The following is a 17,114-nucleotide window of genomic DNA, read 5'->3' on the forward strand; positions in this document are numbered from 1 at the left end:
AATCTGTTCCTCTGTTTACTGGTCATTTCCTACTTCTTGCTGCTGCTGTTTTTCTATCCGTCTCTCTAGTGATGGACACCTGGACCCTTTAGCATTTGTGTGCAAGTCCCCCCGTGAGCATGGGCTTCTGTCTCTGTTCAAGCAGCATCTAAAAGCACAGCTGACACAGACGCAGGCTTGGTTTAAGAGGCCGTTTACATTCCCACCAACCACACACAGTCGCTTTGGCTAGTCCACATCCGCAGTAGCACTTGGCTCTGTCCGGCTTTATTTCATTCTGGCCATTGTAGAGGCTTCATAGCAGTACTACATTATATCCTGAAGTGCATTTTCCTTGACCAATATGTTGAAATCATTTTCATGTGTTTACTGGTCATTCATACATCTTCCTCTGTAAAGCACCCATTAAAGTCGTTTTCTCATTTTTGTACTGGGTTATTTGTATTTTTATTGTTGAGGTATCAGCATCCTTCATACATATACGATGTCGGTATTCATCAAATATGTGTTTCGTGAGTGTGATTTTCAGAATGTGGCTTTGCTACAAATTCTCTCAACAATGCCTTTTGGTAAGTAAATGTTTGCAGTTTTGAGGTCTATTCTATCAATGTTTTTCCTTCGTTGTTTTTCTTACTGTTCTCCATGATAAAAGCTCTTTAACCCCAAATCAAAGTGATTTCTAGGAATAAGCATATAGTTTTAATCTTTATGTTTAGATTTATGTTTTATGTTGAACTAATTTTTATTTACTATATGAGGTTGGTATGAGATTTATTGGTCCACTGTGGACATTTAATGTCTCAGTACTATTTTTTAAGCAGATTTCCCTTCCTTATAGAAATTCCTGGGTGCTGTTTCCCCCAAACAAATGAGTATGTATATATATAGCTACTTTTCTGTTGATGTGATAAAACACCATGGCAAGACAACTTACAGGAGGGAAGGTGTAGCTGGCTTACAAGTTCAGAAGGAGAAGAGTCCAGCCTAGTAGCAAGGCATGCTGGCAAGCATCAGGAGGAGGAGACTTCACATCTTTGACCTCAAGCATGATGCTGAAAGCAAACTACAAGCAGAATGAAGATTTAAACTCTCAAAGCCCACCTCCAGGCAGCTCCTCCAGCAAGACCACACCCCTAAAGCTCCCCCAGCAGCACCATCAACTGCAGAACAAATGTTCAAGTAGCTGAGCTCATGGAGGACACACATTTAAACTGCATGGATTGCACCGATCACCGTAGATTTATCGTTAATCTTCAAGTAAGGTGTCACAAGCCATCTGTTCCTTCCTTTCAAAAAGCTGGTTTATGTGTCCTGCTTCTTGTGACCTTTAATATACATTTAAGAACTAGATTGCCAGTTACAAAGAATAAAAACAAAATCAACCAACCAAGCAGGATCATAATTGGAAATATGTTGATTTTCCGCCTCAAATTGGGAAGAATTGATGTCTAATATTGAGTCTTCCAGTCCATAAACTTGAATGATCTTTCACTCATGGATCTTCTTTAATATCTTTCAGGATATTTTGTTGTTTATATTATAAAAGTCTTAATGCTTATTATTTACTGTTAAGGGCTTTTAAATATTATAGATGGAAAACTCAGTTGCTTTAATGTATTTCTTGGCTGAGTTTATAGTAAAGTCCTGGGAGTAGTGTCACCATAGTAACATCAAACCTTCTTGGTACCCAAGATCTTGGTCTCCAAATATCATCAGCCAATGGTGGGAACTGAGTTCTCTGGAAAATGGTTGTTTTAATGACTGTGATGGTAAAAACACAAGATGGTCTCAGGGCATCTGAGTTGAAGTGGCAGAAACAAAAGGATACAGGATGCTAAGAGGATGAGAGCTGAGCTGAAAGATCCTCCTATGACCAACGCTGGAATCATCATTCCAAGGGACAAAAGAACCCAGGACTTTAGTGCCATGCAGAAGATGAGAAGAATGTATGTGAGGTGAGAAGAATATCCGTAACTTCATCTTGATACAAATAAACCTCAGAGGAAGCTCTTCCTTATAAAAGAATTGCACACAGGAAGATATGCCTGTCTTGAACCTCTTAAAAGTGTAGATGCTACGAGTCAGTGACTTCCAAGGGACACATAGCAATGCTATCATGCAGAGAGCTGCTAAAGATTATATCCATCAACTAAGTGGCCAAGGTTAGTGAAGATAGATTGTATCCATCAACTAAGTGGCCAAGGTTAGTGAAGATTGTATCCATCAACTAAGTGGCCAGGGTTAACAGAATGTGCTGAATTTGCAACATTTCTGTAAATCTAAAATTATTATGAAGTAAAAATTAAAATACTACTACTACTAATGACATAAAGACCTGGTATATAAAAGAGATGTCATCAAGTCTTTCATGGCTGAAGTCCAGTCTCAGGTCCCGCATCTCCTTTTCTGTGATGCCTTCCCTCCCTCCAGGGCTCTAGCTGCTCCTGAATGTATTTGGTGAAGTACACTACACCCGGGATGAAATCCAAATGCCTTGACATCGTTTCTGGCACGATCATATCCTTGCCCTTGCCTAGATTCTAGCCTCATCATCTGTTGACCTCTGCCCCCCCCCTTGCTTATTCCCTTCCCATATTCATAAGGCTTTGCTTTAGGATGCCCATGGCGTTCTTGTTGATGCTGCACATGCGAGGCGTTAACCTTGGAGATCATTCTCAAGCTGACTCTCCCGCAGAATCTCTCCAGACTAGTCCCAGAGGACTGGACCTTACAGAAGGCCTTGGTTCTGCTCCCAAAGGCCTCACACGCATCTGTAACTCCAGCTCCCAGCAGGTCCAGTGCCCTCCTTTGACCTCTGTCGATAACAGTCATACACATGGTACACAGATGTACAGGCAGGCAAAGCACTTACATGTGTAAAATAAATCTAATCTTATCTTCAAAAGTTATCTTAAAATCCAGCACAAGAGTGAATCTCCTCTTGAAAGGCCCTCAGAAAGGAAACATCCTTATTTTCCCCAGGAGCACATGGTCCGTCCTACTTGCCTGCACACACACTTACTGTGTGCATCTTGCCAGAAGTGAAAACTGCTCTGTTGTCCACGTCCCTCAGCCAGATATATACACAGAGCCTGGCATATATGTAACATGTATGAATGAGTGCTTACATGAAGGGAAGATAGGAGATAATTAAAACCAAGTTGTTTTCCTTTTGTCTTCTTTAAATTTATTTGACTCTGACCAACACAAATAATGAATTCAGTCTGTCAGCTAGTGAAATTATCTCAGTTGTCATCTTAAAAGGAATAATGGCTTGGCAGAGGCCTACAGAGCCCTCCCCTGTTCTGATGACATATTGGCTACTGATAGCCTCTGGGGGAAGTACAGTCATTGGCTTTACTTGTGGACCCAGTATATGCCCACCGGGCTCTAACAGACAATTCCAAGCCATGGTTGCCCAGTTGGTCCTGGTTATGCCCTGCAGATATAAGGAATAAATAAAATTTTAGAGATGCAAAGGTTTAAAAAGCAAGTAGAGAAGAGGTTGGGATGCTGGTTGTGATGAGAGAGTATGGATAGAGAGTTGTGATTTATAGTAATCAGAATGTCGTTTACATGTGTACAAGTGTTACAGTGAACGAATTCAATGAAAGCTATGACATGTTTTTAAGACCTAGGGGTTTTGTTTGTTTGATTGTTTGTTTCCAAGACAGGGCCTATGTCACCCTGACAATCCTGGTATTCTCTCTCTGTAGGCCCAGCTGGCCTCAAACTCACAGAGATCTGCCTGCCTCTACCTCCTGAGTAGTAGGATTTAGAGACCTGTGCCAATGCTGCCTGACTATAAAATATTTTAAAGAGCATTAGCTTTCCAGAAATAATAGTCACAGTTCAACCAAGATATGTGTACAAGACATAAGGAGTAGCTTTTTGACCCTAAAAGTAATAGAAAGTCTGTTGATGAGTAATGTACTGTAAGTGAACTAGGAACTGTGCTGTTGCTGGTTAGTCTGTTGGCATTTGAAGGTATTGTTCCCCATGGGAACTACACATGCATCTTTATTAGACATTCCAAGGAGAAGCTTTCTGATGCCCATGGTGAGCTACTCCCAAGCACTTGAATTTGCAAATTATTGAACCCATGGCTAAGAACAGACAATGATTAACTTCCCATTTTGCTCACTGGGCAGCTTAATGTTCTTGTCACCTTATATTGAGTTTTAAGTGTGAGAAGTACAAAGAATGTCAAACATGTTTCTCAGGCTTACTGGGGTGGGGTCATTCCTAGTAATTTGGGGTTTTTTTTTAAGATACAGAAATTAAAGGATCTGGTGATTAATAACAGTCCAAGATAATATAGCAAAAGTGCATGGTAGAAGGTAATGTGACATGAATACATGGAGCTGATTATAAAGTCTTAGATGCTTGTTTTAATTTCCCTTCACAAAAGCCCCACTACTTCTTCGTGGCATCTGAGTGTTGGCTTGCTAGTTTCTATTACTACCATTCAAAGAAAGAGTCAGCCCATGGTGTGATCCCATTCGTAAAATACCCTTTGCTTCAATCCTTTCTTTGAGTGTTCTGAAGTGCCAGGGGTTACCCAAAACAGAACAAGAGGCACTGATGGTTAGCATGGTGAGTATTTACTACCATTTCTCTCTGATGTTTTGTTTATTTATTTACTTCTCTGCATGGTGGAAGAGTTCCCTTTGGAAAAGCCCAGAACATGTAGGAGTTTTGTTGCTGTTCTTTTGCCTAATTGCTTGGAAATCAAGTTAGCTCATTTCTGGGGACTTCACCTAGTGCCGTTATTAGCAGAAAAGATTATTGATCATCTCAAGCGGGCCTGGGGAAATGTCAAGGACGCAGCATCCCAAATACAAACTCTGTTTGCTAGTCTCTTAAAGAGTGTGTTTGCATACAATGTTGTGTTCACACCACTGATAAGAGAAATGTATTTAATAACTACTTAGAATTAATATGCTGCAGTATGCATGGCTGCCTAATTTAATTTATCTCTGATTAAGCCTATTATGTTTGAGATCACTTTACAGAAGAGACTTTTTTTGCCAGCTGTAAGCTTATTTGAATTGTAATATAAGTTAATAATGTGTGAAATAACCAGAGGTGCCTACTTCTAGATGTTAATTGTGCCGACTGACTCCCTGAGTTGGTGCATGCCCAGATCATTCATTGGCATCACCTTACATCTTGCATGAAAACCTGTACTGGGAAAAAAATGTGAAAATTAACTTATTTTGGAGGCAAAGACAAATGGAATAGTGCCACTTCCACTCCAAAACCCAGAGAAAAGGCTGGTGCATTATAGACCTAGAATTTGAAGGAAGAAAAAAAATCAGTGATTAATTAATCATATAACATGGCACTGAGGACAACACACACTTACCTCTTGTGTGATTTCTGCTCGAAATCATCATTGAATCCATTGAAGCTGTAACCCCCGAGCCCTGGCTGTGGCTTCCCCTCACATCTGCGTTGGTATCAGGCCACCCAGTGTCTTCAGTAGATTCAACATGAGAGAGAAGGGCCTTTGCTATCACTGCTTTGTGACGTATCTCTATATTGTAGACCACATTGTTCATGAGGCTTGTGGTATGCCAACTGAATCACTGGCCGAAGTGATTCACCTTTTCAAAGTCTTAAGAAGTCATCTCCAAAACAGTGGTTGTTCTATTTTCTCCTTTTCGTAATCATTGGCCTGGTACATAGTTCCATGCAACCTCTAAGATGTATTGCTTCAAATATAAACTTAATTATCTAGAAATAAATTTAAGTTTGATGGTTTTTTTTTTTTTTTTTAGTTTCATGCCTGGCCTTTCTTTCTTTTCTCCCTGTTTGGAATTCCATCTAACTCAGTTCCACCCAGCCCTCCAGGACCTCCTGAAACCTTGCATGCCTGCGGCAGGTTTTCTAGCCAGCTCAGGCCTTTGGCCACTTCCTTTGAAAGTTTGCCTGTGGTCAGTTGTTCCAGTCATTTTGTTTTTAAAAATAGTGATGTCGGTAGCTGGTAATGGTTGGTGACCAGAATGCAGACATGACAGGGGAGAAACATGAGTGACGTGTAGAATCACAAGGACCAGCCACGGGTGGTAGAAACGAGTTTTTCCACCGAGGCGTATTAAGAAATAACAGTTGTTAGCTGTAATGCATAATCCAAAACAAACTCACTCCTACCGCCACACCTGGGAGGGACACAGAAGCAGACTCCAAGTACAAGTCCACGTTTTTAAAGAATCTGAGGTCACAAGACTCTTGTCTTTTTTTCTTGTAGTTTTTGAACTCAGAATTCCCCTCACATGACCCATTCTTGGATCATGTTCCAATACATACATACATACATGTCAATAAATATAGTTTGTGTGTTCTGTTTTTTTTTTAAAGATTTATTTATTTATTATATGTAAGTACACTGTAGCTGTCTTCAGACACTCCAGAAGAGGGAGTCAGATCTCATTACAGATGGTTGTGAGCCACCATGTGGTTGCTGGGATTTGAACTCGGAACCTTTGGAAGAGCAGTTGGGTGCTCTTATCATCTCACCAGCCCGTGTGTTCTGTTTTTATGTATGAAGTAGATGTTGGCATGCTGCATTTTTTAAGGCAAAGCTCATAAAGAGGATTGTTGTTGTTGTTGTTGTTGTTCTTAGAAGGGGCTGTTTGTACACCTGTAATTTGAATCTTGGTAAATGTAGCATTTTCTTTCCAAGGCATCCCTGCAGTCCTGCTGGGGTCATTAGAACACTGTTCCTCAGGCCCAACCAGATGATTTCTGTGAGCAGCCAGAATTGAGATCTACTGGTATCAAGGAAACTTAAAGGGCATTGAGCCCATTCACCCATCTGGTGCTTCATTGCTTTCTGCATCTGTTTCGTGATGACAGACAAGCACTTCTGATACACGGATTGAAACCACAACTGGTGACATCCGTGTCACACACAGTCCTCTCTCAAGCTGCCACTCAAGGTGACTCAGTTTGGGGGCTGTTGAGAGAGCACTCTAATATCAAAGTCCAACCTAGTGGAACATCGTTCAGTCCTGGGCAAACCAAAACTGTTTTTTGCTGTATGGCCAACTGACTCATGGGTTTGGATGGCACAGCATTGAGTTTTGACATGCCTTCTTCTGGTAAAAGGAAAAGTGTGCTGCTTTGGATAGACTTTCTGAATGGAAAGATAAGAACAGTTGCAGACATTGAAACCTTAGCAGTCTGGAGAGAAGAGCCGGCTTGGGAGCAAGGGAAGGGAAATAGTGTAACAGATTCTCAGGGACTTTCTGAAGTTAACACCACACATAATGGCATCAAAGTATTCATTAACTTTTTATGTCCTGTATGTAGATAAACTAAGAAAGATTCTGTTATGAAGCAAGAGTAAAGAGGGAAGCTGAAAAGTGTGTTTATAATCAACTCTAAATCCATAAACTCCTTGAGGGTTACTGTTTTGTTTTTTAAATGAAGAGGAGACTTCCAGCAACTGCATGGAAACTTGCTGCCAGCTGATCCCTGGGTCCTGTTAGGAACGCAGAAGCATCTTGATCTGCTGCATGTCCTTGTGACACTCAGGACAGTCCCTTCCTTTGAGATAAAAGTAAATGTCAGTAGGTTAATAGAAAGGGGAAAGTGTTTTGACTTTTAATGGTTTAATGTATATGATGACATTGAAATGATCATGAGAATCCCTTCGGGCAACATCTTGCTTTATATGTTCCTGCAGCCTAAGAATAAATTTACCCCACTCCTGCCTCCTACACTGATCACTGAGCAGTCTGTCTGATCTGAGTGCCGCACGGTTGATTCATTTCATTCACTGACTTCCAAAATGGCCAAATGTGTTTCCAGCAATCTGACTGTCTTCATAACCAAATCAAATCGGTGATGCAGTGATTCAGCCAATGGTTGAGTGTCCAGCTGTCCTGGATGCAGCTAGAGATGAGATATTAAGCTATGCTTGGAAATGTCTAGTTTTATTGAAATCATCATAGCTCTTCCTGCCACTCTGTAATTTATATGACGCTATAGGAGGAAGCATCAATAAATAAAAACATTAGCAGATTGTGCTCTGACTTCTTTCTTAATGAAAATCCCTGGCTGGATTTGTAAAATGCAGGGCAACGAGTTAGAATCAGACATTGAACATCAACTTATGGCATCTTTCTGTAGTCTGTTAGTAGGCATTGCCTGAGAGAAATAAAAGAGGAGGCTCCATGGCCATATAAGTTCACATAATTCCAGGTAAAACAAGATCAAACAGGCATGTTAGAGAAGATACTGTAGTCTAGACCTTCCAGGATGGTAGAGAGGGGTCAAGAGATGGTGACCTGTTTATACATGATCTACAGAACTACCCCATGAATATTTCGGGGGACTCCATCTGACCTCCTAACTGTGCAGTTACACAAACTCCATCCAGAAATGTGAAACAGAGACAGAGGCATCCCTTCTCTTATATGTGCCTATCTTTCGGTATATACTACATATAAGAGTATCTTAAATATGAATTAATTGTGAAAAGTCAGTAACCACTTAAATAATCCCTTCAATATAAAATAGAGAATAAAATGTAAAGATCCAGAGAAAAAGAAAGGCAGAGAGGAGAGGGAGGAGAGGAGAGGAGAGGAGAGAGGAGACGATATTAGGGGGACTTGGAAAAGATTCTTGGTGAAGCAAATGAAGAACTTTCAAAACTCCATAACATCTTTCAAAAAGATGAGAAATACTACTATAGTCATCACCTAAAATGAGCATTCTATATACAAAGGGGAAAAAATCAGAAAATAAGTATATATGAAATAAAGATTATTATGCATGATATAATCATATAATCATACTCTGCATTAGACATATGTACTATATAATAATATATACCAATATATTATATATAGACTTAGTTTTACATATATGTATGTATATATTCATACATGCATTTATATGTATGTATGTATGTATATGTATACACACACACACACTTATATTTGAATATAGAAACTAAAAGCAAGCATATTTCCTAGGAAGCAAATTGGCAATGAGTGATGGAGGATGGGTTGGGGTTGAAGTAAAAAACATAAAATAAAACTAGTAGATTCATCCATAAGGTTCAAGTTTTTTTTCCAAAGGAGTTCCAGAAAGAGAAAAAAGCAACTCCGTGGGATCCAGGAGAAAAGATTGTACAGCACATTTAACGAGAGAACTGCAGGCGTCTCCAGACGTAAAGGGACAAGAAAGTGCCAGACCGCTGGGTAAATGAGGTCCCGATGGTGCTTAGTGTGACAGTCCAAAGCAGCAAGATTAAAAAGAAATCTCCAGATCCTTCAGAGAAATCACAAAAGTCTCACACGAAAGGGCAGGGATAGCAATGGTTTGAGCCTTCTCAACAGCAGGCGCTGGAGTACAGCCTAAACCTCCCAAGAGAAGTTTCCGCCTTCCTTACAGAGCATTTTACCAGGTGAAGTAGCAAATAACTCTGCGTCAAGTTAAGACATTCTCAGATATGCATGGTCTCAGCAAACGAGCCTCCCGTGGACTTTCCCAGGAAACAACTAGGGAGCGTGCTGTACAAACACAAGATGTGAAGAGAGGACACCAAGGGAGCCAGGAAAGGGCGGCACCCAACACTGACTGGCACAGAGCAATCACAAGACAGTGTTAAAAGGAGCTCCGGTCAACTCCCCTGAGTCAAACAGACTGATGAGGCCTCTTGGCCGGGAAATAGATCTGACAGATGAACTGGCTGGCTTGACATTATTTCAATTTGTAATTCTTTTGGATGGCTTAAAACACATTATAATAAGCCCCAAAGAGTAAAAGATAATAGCTATATATCTGAAGTGTATCCTTTTGCTACTGACTTTATAGTGTGCAAGACTACGTGGTCATAGGAGTGTAAATAGAATATTCATATAATCCCAAATTGCCTGAGACATTGGAAAATGAGGGGAGAAAGCTCGTTGAGAGGTAGTAATGGGGTAAGAATAGCCAATTTTTCTTCATTTTATATATTAGTATGTTATTGGGTAATGTCTGCATGGTATGATATTTAAAATGTCAGTGTGTATGCTACTTAAATAGAAGACAGCAAGCATGAGCTACAAGTAGTGTGCTCTGTGATGGGATCGAGTCTCGTGCAGGTTGTGGTCAGGTTGGAGTCATTTATAACGGGACTGTTGATGAGCCAAACTGAGAACAGTTAGGGGGGAGGAAAATGCCCTACAATGTAAGAAGTTGTTCAATCTAGCAAATGGATAGTTTTCCTAATTTTTTTTAAAGAAGTGGGAGGAGGAAAGGAAAAAGAGAGGGAAAGAAAAAAGAAGAAAAACTAACAAAGAATGGGAGTGATTTTCTCACAGCAGGAAGGGTTTGGGAGAGAGAGAAAGGTCATTACTGGCTTAGTGCAGTTATGAGTCTTGCAGAATTGCTATAGGATGTGTTACAGCGATGAATGTTAATGTTAATTCTTAAAGTTTAAGACTCAAAAGTTAGGACTGGAGAGATGGCTTGGTGGTTAAGAGCGCTGACTGCTCTTCCAGAGGTCCTGAATTCAATTCCCAGCAACCACATGGAGGCTCACAACCATCTGTCATGGAATCTGATGCCCTCTTCTGGTGTGTCTGAAGACATCGACAGTGTACTTAACATAATACAAGTAAATAAGTCTTTTTTCAAAAATAATTAAAAATTAGTTGAATCACAAAGAGAAGTTATACAACTACAGTGTACACTCACATACCACACATATACATTAACCACACACACATACACACATACACACCACACACACACACACACACACACATACACACACACAAAACTAAGAACATGATGGTGCTTTTCTTGTTGTCTTTCATGTTTCATGTCTAATGACAAAGTAAGCACCCAGGACCCTCGGCTGCTCTTACTACAGCCCACACTCCCTGTCATCTGTTCCAACTATCCACATTCTACAGTTGAACTGGAGCTGGCTAATTGGTGATTTCTTGTGAAACGTGTACAAAGTCTCCATTTTCCTTGCACAGGGTCTTTACCTATACTGAAGTTATGGCTGACACTCAAGAGCATCACTGATCTTCACTGCCCAGGGTCTCTTTGTCCTGCTACCTTGGATACTTTAGTTCATTGGTTCTCAACCTTCCTAATAATGCTGGTGCCCCTTCAATACGGTCCCTTATGTTGTGGTGACTCCTAACCATAAAATTATTTTCCTTGCTACTTCCTAACTGTAATTTTGCTACTGTTATGAATTGTAGTGTAAATATTATGTATTTTCTGGTGACCTTAGGTGACCCCAGGAAAGGTTTGTTCGACCCCAACAAGGTCGTGATCCACAGGTTGCGAACTACTGCTTTGACTGCTCTTTCTGGGCTCTGAATCTTCCCGGAGGGACCTGTAAGGCTTTCAAAGGATGGCCCTGCCTTGGGCACCACCACCCACACACTGCTTTGAATCATGGGTGTTTCTCCCTTCCCCAGTCTATGAAAAGGATCTGGAAGGTCATTGGAACAGACACCCTCCTGGGCTGAACCTTTCTCCCTCTTTTGTACGGCCTGGGAAAACACTGATCTAACCTCGATATTGTCTCAAATACTAATTAAATGAGTAAACTAATCTCTTATTAAATGTGAAATCTGTTCAATCATATGGCCCAGCACTAAACATCTGCATCTTCCTAAATAAATATTACCAGTCAGTAAAAAAAAAAAAAAAAAGTTTTTCTTTTGGTTTTAGGGAGGCTCACATGTGTTCTCTCCAAGGAGGGAGCTCGTGCAATGAGCCTGCAGGATAAACTGTTAGCGGAGACGTCTGTTTATGCTGCCCGCATGGGGCATATAGGAAAGTGGTCATCTTGAAGGGTTATGGCTTTGCCTATTAGTGTAGGAGTTGCAGATAGTCTCTGGGCTGAAACTGGAGGCTGGATGACACCTAGTTTCCAGGCAAAGAAGCCTGTAGACATCCCCTTGGCTTGGATGCGAAACAGTGCTGACTGGGGTGGACCAGGAAAGGCAAGAATGCTAATATTAGAAAGAAAGTCTACAAACTCTCAAGACTGTGTCAAGGTCACCTGAGGTTGGGGCAGGTCAGGGGTTCTCAGAACAACCTTCCTACTCCTTTGACCCTTTAATACAGTTCCTCATGTTATGGTAACCTAATCATAAAATTATTTCCATCGCCACTTCATAGCTACTTTTGCTACTGTTATGAATCGTAATGTAAGTATCTGATATACAATATAACCAACAGTGACCCCTCTCTGTGAAAGGCTTGTTTGACCCCCAAAGGGGTGGAAACCCACAGGTTGAGAACCACTGGGGTAGAGCCTCATGAATATGAATCCTCACTGCACACATCTTGTTTAGGTCCCTTCATGTTCAATCAGGTTTTATTCTACGAACCTAAATCTATCTCTAAATTACCACTCAAATGGTCACGTCACAAATAAACCTCAAATATTCATTACAAAAATAACATAATGCCCAGCTCTATTGTGAGACTTACAAGTCGTGGAGGGACCCGGAGCCTTCAGAAGGAATGCGGTAGATCTGTTAATTCCTGCCAGAGTGGGGCCTTTAGCACAGACTGCTGCAGGAAAAGATTATTATGGAGCAGAAAGGCCTCAGTTCCACCCTTCCCATGAGGACTTCCCCACAGCTGTGCCAATAATTTCATGCAGTCCCTCCCCTACCCCTGCTGTTTCTCCACAAATATCCATTCCTATCTGATAGTTTGCTTGTCTGTGGTTTCTTCTCGTCAATGGAAAGCAAGATAATAAAGGATTTCGCCTCTTAACTGCTTTTCTTTCTGGTTTTTGGAAAGACAGCCTCAAGTAATCTGCGTGAAGACAGTTTCTTTGTGTAGGCCAGTTTTGGAAGGCCAGACAAGTCTAAGGAGATTGTCTCTGAGACCATGACATGCCAGAAAAGGTCTAATATTTTATTGTATGTATCTTACAAAGGATATTTATTCCTTTTTATTCGTGCATGTACATTCATGCCTGGGTATGTGGTCTTATATACACCATGGCACACAAGTGGAGGTCAGAGGACAGCCTTAAGTTTCTGGTCCTAGCTTTCACCTTGTTTGAGCCAGGATCAATTGTTATTCACTGGCGTATGCAGCCTTCCTGGCCCACAGCTTTCTGGGGATTCTCTAAGCTCTGCTTCCCATGTCACCATAGAAGAAGTAAAATTATTTCAGATATACACTGCCATGCCTGGTATTACATGACTTCATTTGTAGGGATTCAAACTCAGGCCCTCACGCATGATCCCTAAGCACTTTACCCATGGAGCCGTTTCTCTAGCTCCCGCATACCCCTTTTTAAAAATAAAACATGAGTTTAACAGAGTTTCTTTAAAAATGTTTTATAAGTGGCTGTAACAAACTTTACCAGGGATATAATCAACATCATTTTTGTGATTTTAAAATAATGACTACACTTCTTAATTCCTCTTCTTTCCCAGAAGTCAGGTTGTAAGTGGGCTGCTATTCAGATCCACGAACTTTGTGCCTTTAGAATAGAGCCTATTTCTCATCTGAATAACCGATGTCATCTGTGTTTAGGATGGGCAGGAATTAAACATGGGTTTTAGGACAGATACAGTTTTCCAAGCCAGGTACGTTTGTCCAACCTTTCACTGGGTGACACAGGATAGGTCTTGTATCTCCGTTCTCTTCAGTGTAAAATTGGGATAAAATTTCCTATGCACAAAGATAGTAATTGAAGAACAGACCCAGATGTGTGCTTGGTGCCTCTCAGTGGTTGGCTCAAGGCAGGGCTTGAACATCAGATTCTCTCCCTGCAGAAGGTCACCAGAATGGAGATTCCTAGTAGTGTCTCTAATCACTGTTTACTCAATGTGTGGCCCCAATATCACCGGGAAGTTTATTAGGGCTACAAAGTCTTGACCCTCTAATGTGTTGGATCAGCCTCTGTCCTATACACAGGACCCAAGCCATTCCTAAACACAGGAGGGTCTGCATACTATTTTCTACCTATAGAGCTTTAAGAAGTTTGTAAATCTTATGTCTTTTATTTATTTATTTATTTTTAGTTTTTAGTTTTTGTCTATGTTTTGCATTTTTATATCTTACGACCTTGTTGACTTGAGTGGGAACAAGTCCTCCCAGGCTCTGCTCATTGCTAGGGGTTGTAAATAACTCTCTGAGTTCTACTTTGCAGAGCAGATAACACCTGTCTAGATAATGCCAATCCTAACCCCAGCTCCCTCTTTCCCTCATTTTCCTACAGCCTGGAGACTCTCCCACCCTAATCCCTGTAGACAGCACACCTGAACCTCATTGCCTGCTGAAATCCTCAACAGCCAATCCCAAGTCTGCCTCCTTCTCCACTCACCTCTTCCATCCCAGGAAGAACACCTTCAGCTCACTCCCTCTGACTCCTGGCCAGCCTGGCACCTCCCCCTGTGCCTCTGCTTAGCCTGGAAGAAGCCCCCCACCCTCATGTTGGGTACTGTAGCATGCTATCATTATCATGGCTGTCATCTGCTGAGCTGTGAGCTTCACCATATAGGGATAAGTCCCATAATCACAGACGTGTTACAATAAAGCCACCCTTTTAAGCTTTTTTTTTTTTTAATGGCTACTTCTTGGGTCATTTAGAGCAGTGAGGAAGGCCAGCAGAGCTGGGTATCCTCGCAGGGTGCAAGCAACCAGCTGAAACTCTAGGAGAATGCTAAGCTTCCTCATCAGTCTACACTAGCTTTCAATGAAGATAATCAAAGATAGCCACGGACAAGGTTGTAAATCTGCCTAATGTGCCAAGGATGTGCAGAGTGCCAGTGGTCTCCTTCGCAAGCTTTGAAGGCTGCAGACCTACTCTTGTAAATGGCCCAGCCCTCAAAGACAAAGGAACCATTTGAATCAAAGCACACAAACTTATTTGCCGTAGTCGACAAATGTCAGGGAAACAAATATACCCATTTCTTTCCCCTGTAGTTTCTCAATATGATGTATGTACTTCAGCTAGAAACACGTCCTTCCGGGGAACAGCTGTTATATGTGAGCAGCCTCTGCTTCTACCTTTGTACGCCCCGTCCTCGCTCCTGTTCTTAGGAGAATCTGAGTGGGTGGAAGTGAGCTTGTCAAAGTAGAGGCTAATGCTAGCAGACGTTCAAAGAATGTAAACTAAGCTTTATCTCTGAGATCCCATGATGGGGTTGGGGGAGCACCCCTCTCAGAAATATTCCGTGTTTGCTCCAAGCAATCAAGTTCTTCTATGATAATTTTATTAAGAATTTGGTTGGCAGTTTGTGTTAGGACTGCAACTAGAAGAGGAAAAATTCTGTGTATTGTCTTGTAACCATCAGAATATTTTTTATTTAATAAAATAACTTCATTTGTCATGATCATAATCAAGAGTCAGCTCCAACCCCTGGCCATACAGAACACTACTGCCAACCAGAGTCTACAAATAACTTGTTTGCCTGCGTGTCCGACAATGTCACCTGAAACCAGGGCCTTGTTCCTTGAAGTGTTTTGTTTGATGGTTCCTTGACCCTTTTCCAAGAGACCTAATTTGCCCAAGGGAGCCTGGCCCTGGAAAGGGGTGTTTGCATCTGCTTAGGAAAATGAGCCCAAAATAGTGACTTATTTGGAACCGTGAACAGAATGGAATGGGAAGGGCAGATGAGCCAGTTTGAGCAGGCACAGAACAACCTGGGCCTTGCAACTCTTATAAAAGGGACTCTAAGCAAGCACTGTGTGGAGCCTGGATCCAGCAAGACCCCATCTCCATTCAGCAGACCTTGTCTCTGCTCGAAATCCCTTCCCTAGCTGTGCCTTAAGATAAGCCATGGCATCTTAAGTGGCACTTAAACTCGGAAGATGGTGCGGGTCTCCCGGTTCAGCCCTGCAGACACCTTTGTGGAGACTGCTCTCCAAGGTACGTCACCCATTTGAAACTCAGTCCTGTCCTGTGGATGACTGCTCGTACATACGTGGAGACAGGATCCAAATTAAAATGCTTTTCTCTGCTGCCAGGAGAGTTGACAACTGTGTTGATGTATGGGTTATCCGAAGAGAGGGCTTGACTCTGCTGCTCTCTCACTGTACTGAGAACAAACAGGGGGTGGGAGGGGAAGGGCAGCAGTGTGTGGTGGTGGTGGTGGTGGTGGGGCTCCCCTCATATCGAAAGGGAGGCAGAATGAACCAGGGGACTATTACAAAAACAGTAAACTCCTGCCACTGTGTGGCCTTCTGGGGCTGTGCCTTTCCTGTTTCTTCTGTTCTTTCTTCCAGTCTTCTCCCCCTTCTACCTGATGAGATTGAGTTCGTTGTTGATTTTCACAGCCTGAAGCCTCGTAACTCCAAGCCGGGAAAGATGGCGAGAGAGGCTCTCAAAATAAATCTTAAAATCCTGAAGTTAGATTTATTTATATTAATTTCTTTCTTTCTCTTGTGTTTAAGAAGAATAAAAGAAGAAACAGAGATGCATTAACGATGTTTAAACTGGCAGGGTTAAGTTCAGCTTGAGGCCTATTTAGTTACAATAGTAATGAGAATCGTACCTTTTAGAAAATTTAAATCCATCTTCGCACAATTAACAAATTATTAAATGACCTTTCCTTCAATGTCTTCAAGCAATGGCCTGTTCCCACTAATAGGAGACCATGTTTTACAAGGCTCACGTTGATTAATTGACAAATGCTGATAAAATCAAAGCAGTGTTAAAACTCAGCGCACCAACAGCAGCATAAATTACATTTGTTCAATAATGTTCCAAGTGGCTATGCATTTATGCTTTACCTTTCAATAAATATCACTGTCTTAATTGAAACATCCATTGTGAAAATTTACCTCAGAGGAGGACTGTCAGGATGCGTAGCCTGGGCCAAACATTTCTCTATCTGTACATGGTTTTTAGTTTAATTAAAGCCATTGATTGCTGTGACTGTCTTTAAGAATGATACTTTATATTTTGTATGAAGATGACCTAAACACAGTTTCATATTGCACTTTGAAAATCACATACCCTGTAACTCCTTCCATGGGAGTTTTGTTCCCAATTCTAAGAAGGGGCAAAGAGTCCACACTTTGGTCTTCATTCTTCTTGAGTCTCATGTGTTTTGCAAATTGTAACTTATATCTTGGGTATTCTAAATTTCTGGGCTAATATCCACTTATCA

The 17,114-nt window shown here is 41.3% G+C and overlaps 1 protein-coding gene across 19 annotated transcripts in view; it reads left to right on the top strand.

The window, feature by feature from the left end:
- The window catches only part of Enox1 (ecto-NOX disulfide-thiol exchanger 1), a 550,965-nt gene that overhangs the window by 292,241 nt on the left and 241,610 nt on the right, over positions 1 to 17,114 (top strand). For 2 of the 19 annotated variants that reach the window (XM_029469165.1, XM_029469166.1), the window contains exon 1: positions 15,721 to 15,871. The exons of 16 other annotated variants lie outside the window; for them this stretch is intronic. In XM_029469165.1, the coding sequence (XP_029325025.1) occupies positions 15,814 to 15,871 (58 nt within the window). In that variant the 5' untranslated portion in view covers positions 15,721 to 15,813. Of the gene's footprint in view, positions 1 to 15,720; positions 15,872 to 17,114 lie in introns of those variants that run through there. One more of the 19 variants, XM_029469167.1, reaches the window with a different exon arrangement.

This window comes from Mus caroli, chromosome 14, assembly GCF_900094665.2.
Source record: "Mus caroli chromosome 14, CAROLI_EIJ_v1.1, whole genome shotgun sequence".
Taxonomy (NCBI): Eukaryota; Metazoa; Chordata; class Mammalia; order Rodentia; family Muridae; genus Mus; species Mus caroli.